The sequence below is a fragment of the Serinus canaria genome, chromosome 28, assembly GCF_022539315.1.
Source record: "Serinus canaria isolate serCan28SL12 chromosome 28, serCan2020, whole genome shotgun sequence".
In the NCBI taxonomy this organism is placed as follows: Eukaryota; Metazoa; Chordata; class Aves; order Passeriformes; family Fringillidae; genus Serinus; species Serinus canaria.
In genome coordinates this window covers 4,068,334-4,076,650 of record NC_066341.1, presented here as the reverse complement: position 1 = coordinate 4,076,650, position 8,317 = coordinate 4,068,334, and the positions used below count along the sequence as shown (strand labels likewise).

At 59.4% G+C, this 8,317-nt stretch overlaps 1 protein-coding gene across 2 annotated transcripts in view; it reads right to left on the bottom strand.

Annotated features, from left to right (window-relative positions):
• Positions 1–3,726: 3,726 nt before the first annotated feature.
• REXO1 (RNA exonuclease 1 homolog) overlaps positions 3,727–8,317 on the bottom strand; it is a 47,826-nt gene continuing 43,235 nt past the window's right edge. For both annotated transcript variants that reach the window (XM_050986038.1, XM_050986039.1), the window contains exons 15-16: positions 7,094–7,214; positions 3,727–6,111 (exon numbers count right to left, since the gene is read on the bottom strand). In XM_050986038.1, coding sequence (XP_050841995.1) covers positions 6,023–6,111; positions 7,094–7,214 — 210 coding nt within the window. In that variant the 3' untranslated portion in view covers positions 3,727–6,022. The remainder of the gene's footprint in view (positions 6,112–7,093; positions 7,215–8,317) is intronic.

The window sequence follows — 8,317 nt, the reverse complement described above, 5'->3', positions numbered from 1 at the left end:
AGAGCCAGAGGCAAAGCCACCCAAAAGGGGCAAAGGTTTCAGAGAGCAAGAAAACCCCTCCTGCTGGTGATGCCCAACTCTGGCAGTGCCCTGGGAGACAAGATCTTCCAGGGAAAAACAGGAGGGACAGACCCCTGAGACAGATCCTGAGCATGCCTTGGTGTCATCGAACCCCAGACTGGTTTGGGCTGGAAGGGACCTCAAAGCCCATCCAGTGCCACCCCTGCCATGGCAGGGACACCTCCCACTGTCCCAGTCTGCTCCAAATCCTGTCCAACCTGGCTTTGTGTCCTTCTGTCCCTCCAGCTGCCTGGGCCTGGGTGAGTGCTGCTCCCTTGGGACCAGGGCTGTCATAACCCTAAAAATCCCACCTGCCTCCACCCTCACCCTGGAGGAGTCTTGAAGAGTCCCTGTCACCCTCCAGGCTCCAAAAGAGAAAAAAAAACAATTGCAAAAATAAAAAGCAAAAAAAAATCCTTTTGTCACTGCAGGGGTTCCCTGATGTCACCTAGGCCATCAGGTGAGCTGCAAGGGGGGGAGCAAAGGGACCCCCGGGGATGGGGAGGTCACTGCCGGAGCAGGGGATGGGGAGGTCACTGCCGGAGCAGGCAGTGCCACAAAAGACCGCGGAGGTGGCTGAGAACGCGCCAGGCGTGACTTTCACAGCTGCCATCGCCGAGCCATCAGCCGCGCGTTAAATAAAACACATTGCCTGTGAGGTCATCTAATGGCCCATTATTCCTTTATTTGAACTTTTTACCTTCACCTCTTCCTCCGTGCTGAATCAGCTCCTTGGCTTGGCACTTTCATTCCGGCCCCATTTGGGAGATTGATGCGGGCTCGGGGGGAGCCTGGCAGGGCCGGGGATGCCGATGTTGTAGTGTGTTTTCATGTTTTATAATGGTTTTGTCTTTGTATCCCCTTATTTTCCCCAGATTGTGTCCCCTCCCTCTACCTGTGTAATCCCTTTCCTTGGCTGAGATCATCCCCAAATCCCCACCCTGGCTCTCTGTCAGTCTCTCACATCCCATCCCCTCCATCTGGAACTTTCTGTCCAGGATACTGAGTGATCAGCTAGAGGCCAGGGGTCAGTGCCCAGGTGTCACCCCACACACTGTCCCAAGTGTCCCCAAGTGTCACCCCACACACTGTCCCAAGTGTCCCCAAGTGTCACCCCACACACTGTCCCAAGTGTCCCCAGTGTCACCCCACACACGGTCCCAAGTGTCCCCCAGTGTCACCCCACACACTGTCCCAAGTGTCCATTCCCAGTGCCCATCCCTTAGGGTCACTTACTGGTCAGTAAATGTTTTCTCCTTTAGGTTTCCACCTCCCTTTAAATGTAACCTTGGCACCTCTCCCGGGGGTCTCGGCAGGAGCCCCCTGAGCTCGTGGGGGCTCCCCGGAGCTCCTGAAATAACCCTCGGATCAACCCCTGCAGAGAGTCGGGCCCTTCATCTTCTGCCGCCCTTCCAGCGTCTCCTCTGCTGCAGGCGATCAGCCTGGCTGCCTTCTGTCCTTCTGTCCCTCTGTCCTTCTGTCCTTCTGTCCCTCTGTCCTTCTGTCCTTCTCTCCTTCTGTCCTTCTGTCCTTCTGTCCTTCTGTCCTTCTGTCCTTCTGTCCTTCTGGCCTTTTGTCCTTCTGTCCTTCTCTCCTTTGTCCTTCTGGCCTTCTGTCCTTCTGTCCTTCTCTCCTTTTGTCCTTCTGTCCCTCTGTCCTTCTGGCCTTCTCTCCTTTTGTTCTTCTGTCCTTCTCTCCTTCTGTCCTTCTGTACCCCAGGGATCAGCCTGGCTGCCCTCTGTACCCCGGGGCACGGGGCAGTGCCCCCACCCCTGCCCACCATCTCGGGGCTGGCCGGGGTTCCCTCGGTGGCACTCAGAGGAACCACAACATGCCGAGGCTCTGGGGGGAGCCTGGCAGGGCCGGGGGAGGCCGAGGCTCCATCCTGGCCCCGGGATGAGGCAGGAGGAGCCGGGATGTGCCCGGGCACCCCTCGGGGTCTGGGGTCTGCACAGAGCGAGGGTCCGGCCGCGACCCCCGCTCCTGGTTCGGTCCAGGGCATTGGGATCGGGCTCTGTCCCAAAGGACTGGCACGGATTTCATCCCTTTTCCTCAGCTCATCCCAGCGGGAGGGATGTCCTGGAGCGACGGGAGCTGGGGGTGGCCTGGGGCAGGCTGGGCTGTGCTGCAGAGCCGGCCGCGGGCATGAACAGAAACAGAACCAGAGGATACAGTCTCAAGCTGCCCCAAGGGAAATTTGGGTTGGATATCAGGAAAAAAGTTTCTTCCAGAAAGGTGAAGAAGTTCTGGAATGGCTGCTGGGGAGGTAGTGCAGTCCCCATCCCTGGGGGTGTTTAACAAAGCCTGGATGTGGCACTGGGTGCCAGGGTTCAGTTGGGGTGTTGGGGCTGGGCTGGACTCGATGAGCTTGGAGGTCTCTTCCAACCCAGTGATTCTGGAAATCTGTGCATTCTGTGACTTGGGGCGTGGGCTGGGGGCTGTGAACGCCTCAGGGACTGAACCAGGGTCTGCAAAGTGATTCAGTGAATTCTGTGAATTCTGAGAACAGCGGCTGCAAATTGAAGGGGTCGAGGAGTCACAGAATGGTTTGGACTGGGCAGCAGCCAGGTTCCAAAAGGGCAGAGGGGGAACAGGATGGGACCCCTCGGAGCTGGGACCCCACTCAGCTCATGTGGCACCTGTGTCACCCTGTGCCAGAGTGGTGGGGAGGGGACACACCTGAGGGGCCACACGGGGACCCCACAGGGCCACCCCCAGCCCCAAGCAGCACAACGGGGTCTTGTCCCCACTGCTGTCACAGAATCACAGAATGGTTTGGGTCGGGAGGGACCTCAAAGCCCACCCAATGCCATCCCTGCCATGGCAGGGACACCTCCCACTGTCCCAGGCTGCTCCCAGCCCTGTCCAGCCTGGCCTTGGGCACTGCCAGGGATCCAGGGGCAGCCCCAGCTGCTCTGGGCACCCTGTGCCAGGGCCTGCCCACCCTCCCAGCCAACAATTCCTGCCCAAGATCCCATCCAGCCCTGCCCTCTGGCAGTGGGAGCCATTCCCTGGGTCCTGTCCCTCCAGGCCTTGTCCCCAGTCCCTCTCCAGCTCCCCTGGAGCCCCTTCAGGCCCTGCCAGGGGCTCTGAGCTCTCCCTGGATCCTTCTCTTGTCCAGGTGAGCACCCCCAGCTCTGCCAGCCTGGCTCCATAGCAGAGGGGCTCCAGCCCTGGCAGCATCTCCGTGGCCTCCTCTGGCCTGGCTCCAGCAGCTCCACATCCTCCTGCTGTTGTTACCCAGGGCTGGGGCAGCTCTGCAGGTGGGGTCTCACCTGAGCACAGGGGCAGAGGGGCAGAATCCCCCCTCCCCTGCTGCCCACGGTGGGGGCTCAGCCCAGCACAGGGGGGTTTCTGGGTCAGTGCCCATGGCCGGGGCAGGCTGAGCCTCTCACCCACCACCCCAAGTTTGTGGGTGGGTTCCTGCCCCATTCCCTATCCCAAGTGCTTCCCCCAGGGCTGCTCTGCCTGAGTTCATCCCCAGGCTGTGCTCAGGGCTGGGATTGCCGAGACCCAGGTGCAGGACCTTGGACATGTTGAACCCACTTCTCCAGCTTGGGAAGGATCTCCAGGGAAGCCTGTCCAGACCACCCCAGCTCCAGGATGGCTCCAGCACCTCCCCCCCCCAACCCACCAGCAGGCAGAGCAGTCCCAGACTCAGGAATGTGCATCTAGTCAACACTCTTTTATTAAAAACAATTACAAAAAGTTACAGGTTACAATCATTTTGTACAACCCAACCAAACCTCTGGTGCCGGGGGAGGTGATGGCAGCCCTGGGCCAGGACTGGCTCTGAGCACACCCATGGTGTGGCTGGATGTGGTTCCACGCTCCCAGGGACATCCCTTGACACAGCAACCCCCCCACCCCCACCCCACAAGCCTCAGTTCAGGCTGACCATGGGGAAAGGAAGGGGAAATGATGGAGGTCCATGGGCTGGCAGGATTCCTGCCTGGAGGAACCCCTGCCTGAGAGCTGCAGAGCAGCACACAGCACACTGTGCCCATGGCAGTCCCAGGGAAGGGGGAGGCTGGGAAGCAGGAGCTGCCTGCTGAGGAACAGGCAAGAGGCAAGAGCCAGATCTGAGGCCTGGCTGCTCCAGGGACATTCCATCCCTGCAGCCAGGGGTGAAGATAAACGGCGGATAAACATGTCAAAGTGGCAGAAACAGGAACAAACCTTCCCTCCCCAGCTGGGAGGCACTGAACTGTCTCCCCCAGCCTGGGCAGGAGCAGCACTGTTCCCTGCAGGCAGTGGGACACAGGGACAGCCCAAGGTGTCCCAAGGCTGCTTGGGGTGGAAGCCCCAAGGCAGGGAAGGAGCAGAGCTGGATGTGGAGCACTGGGGGAGCAGAATCCCCAAAACCTGGGGTAAGGAACTGGCAGCCAGAGGAAACATAGATGGGCTGAGGAGTCTGTACAGCCCCACTGCTCCTGCAGAGCCTGGCAGAGAAGTCACCTCCCTGCCTCCAAGGGCAGCAGTGGGATGGGGAGAGTCCACCAGGCCCAGTGTGGGGCTGGAGCAGGACATCCCTGTCCTGGACCACAACCAGCCCAGACTCCTGCCCACAGGCTGGGCCAGCTCAGCAGGACATGCAGGGGACACACAGCTGTCCCCAAACCCTGAGCCCAGCAGGGGCACAGAGGAGTGAGCAGGACCTGGCTCTGACAGGACCCAAAGCCCAGCAGCTCCTCTGCCCCACTGCCCCCAGACTGACAGAGCCAGGAACACAGCAGCCACCCAGGGACACAATTCCAGTGCTGCCAGGGAGGGGACACTGCTCTGGGGGGAAGGTGCTCCCTGAGCCCAGCTGAGAGACACGGGGTCCATGGGGATTGTCCCCCTCAGCTCTGCTGTCCCCAGACAGCAGCAGGGGCTGGGCAGAGGAACCCACCAGTGCCACCCACTCACTCCAGTGACAGTCACACCCAGCAGCTGCTCTAGCCCAGGTGCCACACACAGCTGGGTCCTTTGCTCTCTGCAGAACTCCCAACATGTCAATGAGGTGAAATGAAGGATTTTCCCCTATTGCTTTTGCCTGGACCAAGTCCCTGCAGCAGGGCCAGCCTGGCGGGGAGTCCTGCTCTCTGCTGAGGCCACCCTCAGGTGCAACCTTCCCTTCACCCCCAAAAACCTTGTTCCCTGAACACAAGCTCACTGGGGCCCTGCTGGAAGCTGAGGGGCAGGAAGGACCCTTGTCCCACCCCGCAGTGATGGGATGCAGGCTCTGCCTGGCTCTGGGAGCTGTTTGTCCCTGTCCTGCCTCGTGGCTCCCTGAGGTCTGGGCAAGGTGGGACACTGGTGGTTTCCCCCTTAGCACTGACTGCAGAACCAGGTGCCAGCCAGCCCTCAGCAAGATCACCTGGGGCACAGCAGGTGGCAATTCCCAGATCCCACCTCATTCCTCTCCCTCAGAGCCAGCCTCCCTCTTCTGCAGCTCCGCAGTGGGATTGCACCAAGATCTCTTCCCACGTGCTTGATCCTCAGCTCTTGCTTCCCACTCCAGCTACACAACCCACTCACAGCTTCCTGCCCAAACTTCTTCCAACTCCTCCCTCTCCAAACACTGCTTTGGAGTACAGAGGCAATTTAAGTTACATTTGGGAAAAAAAAAAAAGTCAACAATCTACCTTTAACTGAACCAGAAAGATCCTTCTGCACATCTCCAACCTATCTCTTACAAGCTTCTCCTAGGAACCAAGAAGTTCTGGTTGTGCTACTCAAAACCACCTTGCCAGACCCAAAAGGCAGAGCTTGGACCACAGAGAATCCCTCAGGTGGAGCCTGGGGATCCAAGAGCCACCACCTGGGCAGGGGGACTGCAGGTGTGAATCCAGGAGTCCTGCTGGGATGGTGGGGAGCAGGAACATGCTGCTGGCACGGGGGGACAGAGTGGCTGTGGGCATTTATTGCACTGCTTCTTCACAGAGGTGCAGGAGAACAGCAGAGACACAACACGAGGTCATCGCTTCACCTTCGCATCCTCTCTGATCTTCCACACCATCAGCTCCATGCAGGCTCTGGCATCCTCACTGGAATCGTGTCCTTCCACTGGGGACACAAACACAGTGCCACTGACCCCTCTGCCTGCTCAGCTCAGCTCAGCTCAGGGAGCTCCCCAGGCAGAGCCAGCTCCTCCCTGGCCTCTGCAGCCACAGCCACACCTGGGAGCACCTTGAACCACAGCTGGGGATTTAAAGAATTCCACAGAATCCCAGAATGTTTTGTGGTTTATGGTTTGTTCAAGCTCATCCAGTGCCACCCCTGCCATGGCAGGGACACCTCCCACTGTCCCAGGCTGATCCCAGCCCTGTCCAGCCTGGCCTTGGGCACTGCCAGGGATCCAGGGGCAGCCCCAGCTGCTCTGGGCACCCTGGGCCAGGGCCTGCCCACCCTCCCAGGGAACAATTCCCAATTCCCAAGATCCCATCCAGCCCTGCCCTCTGGCAGTGGGAGCCATTCCCTGGGTCCTGTCCCTCCATGCTCTGTCCCCAGTCCCTCTGCAGCTCTCCTGGAACTCCTTTAAGCCCTGCTCAAGGAGCTTTAACGAGTCCCCAAAGCCTTCTCTTCTCCAGGCTGAACACTCCTAACATTAAACATGTATTTTTTTCCACTAAACCCACACTTTCTGCTGGGCTTGAGCCTGACACCATCAGCCATGAAACAGCAGTGTTTACAACGTGCTAAGGGAAGATGGGAGGGAACAGGCCCCACTTTCAACAGGAGGGACAATCCCAGCTGGCTAGAGAGAGAAGGGAGGGCAGGACTTGGCCTTGGCAGAGCCACCCTCAGCCTTCCCCCCGCACTTCCTCTGTCCCACTCAGCACAGGGAGGGAAGCAGGGAGAGCTCTGCCCTCGGAGCAGGGCTCACACTGAAACCAGCTGTGGCTGAGGCTTCTTAGCCAGCACATTCCCAGCTACCACACACATGCAGGGCAGAGAACACCAGGAGCAGGAGGACTGGGGAGAGCAGAGGAAGGCAGGGCTGAGGAGAGCCCAGCCAGGAGGCCGTGGGGTCCCTCTGAGCTCTCACCGTTGTCCTGGATGATGCGTTTGAGGTAGTCGGCCATCAGCGTGCGCAGCGCCCGCTTGTAGGGCAGCCCCAGGCGGTGGGGAAACACGATGGCTGTGTCCACCACAGTGCCATGGATCAGCTGGGGAGGCGCAGAGGAACAGGGTTATTTCCCCACTCCCACAGGGACAGGCACTCCTTGGGATCAGCTGTGCTGCAGCAACCTTCTGGTCAGCTCCAGGCTCCGTGCAGCGCTCTCAGCAGCTTCCCACCCAACCAGTCTGGCAGGAGGCTCTGGCTGCATGTGGGCACACTTGCAGGGTGTGGGCACTCAGCATTCCCACTGCTGTGCCAGCCCCACAGCCCTGGAACTTCACATTTAGGGGGTTTCCTGAATCTCAGCAGAGATTGGGGCTGATCCAGTTTGTGTAACTCCAGCAGGACAGGCCAACCCTTAACCCCCAGCCTGGAGAAGCTGGAATAGCTCTGGAGTCTTTCCCAATTAAAAACTTAACTGAAGAACCAGCTGGCTGCACAACAGCCGCCATGGGAGTTGCAGCAACCTCTCAAGTGCTTCTCAGTCTGGTGAGGGGCACCCCTGCCCATGGCAGAGCACTGGAGCAGGGTAATCCTTGTGGTGCCTTCCAACCAAACCATTCTGGGATTCTAGGATGGGGACAGAAGTGGGCAGGATGTGCACACATGACAAAGCAGGATGTACATCCCACTGCAGCTACAGAGCAGACCTGGCCCTCAGGGTGCAAACCAACCCCAAATCCTCCCATCCACCAGCAGTGACTCACCAGGAAGTTTTTAACCAGCACCAGCTCAGCAAGGGTGGAATGGGACAAGGAAATTCTATCACTGAATCACTGCAGAGAGTGTTTTGAGTTGGGACTTTTTAAAGGGCTTCTACTCCATCCAGTGCCATGGCAGGGACACCTCCCACTGTCCCAGGCTGCTCCCAGCCCTGTCCAGCCTGGCCTTGGGCACTGCCAGGGATCCAGGGGCAGCCCCAGCTGCTCTGGGCACCCTGGGCCAGGGCCTGCCCACCCTCCCAGCCAACAATTCCTCATTCCCAAGATCCCATCCAGCCCTGCCCTCTGGCAGTGGGAGCCATTCCCTGGCTTCTGTCCCTCCAGGCTTTGTCCCCAGTCCCTCTCCAGCTCTCCTGGAGCCCCTTCAGGCCCTGCCAGGGGCTCTGAGCTCTCCCTGGATCCTTCTCTTGTCCAGGGGAGCACCCCC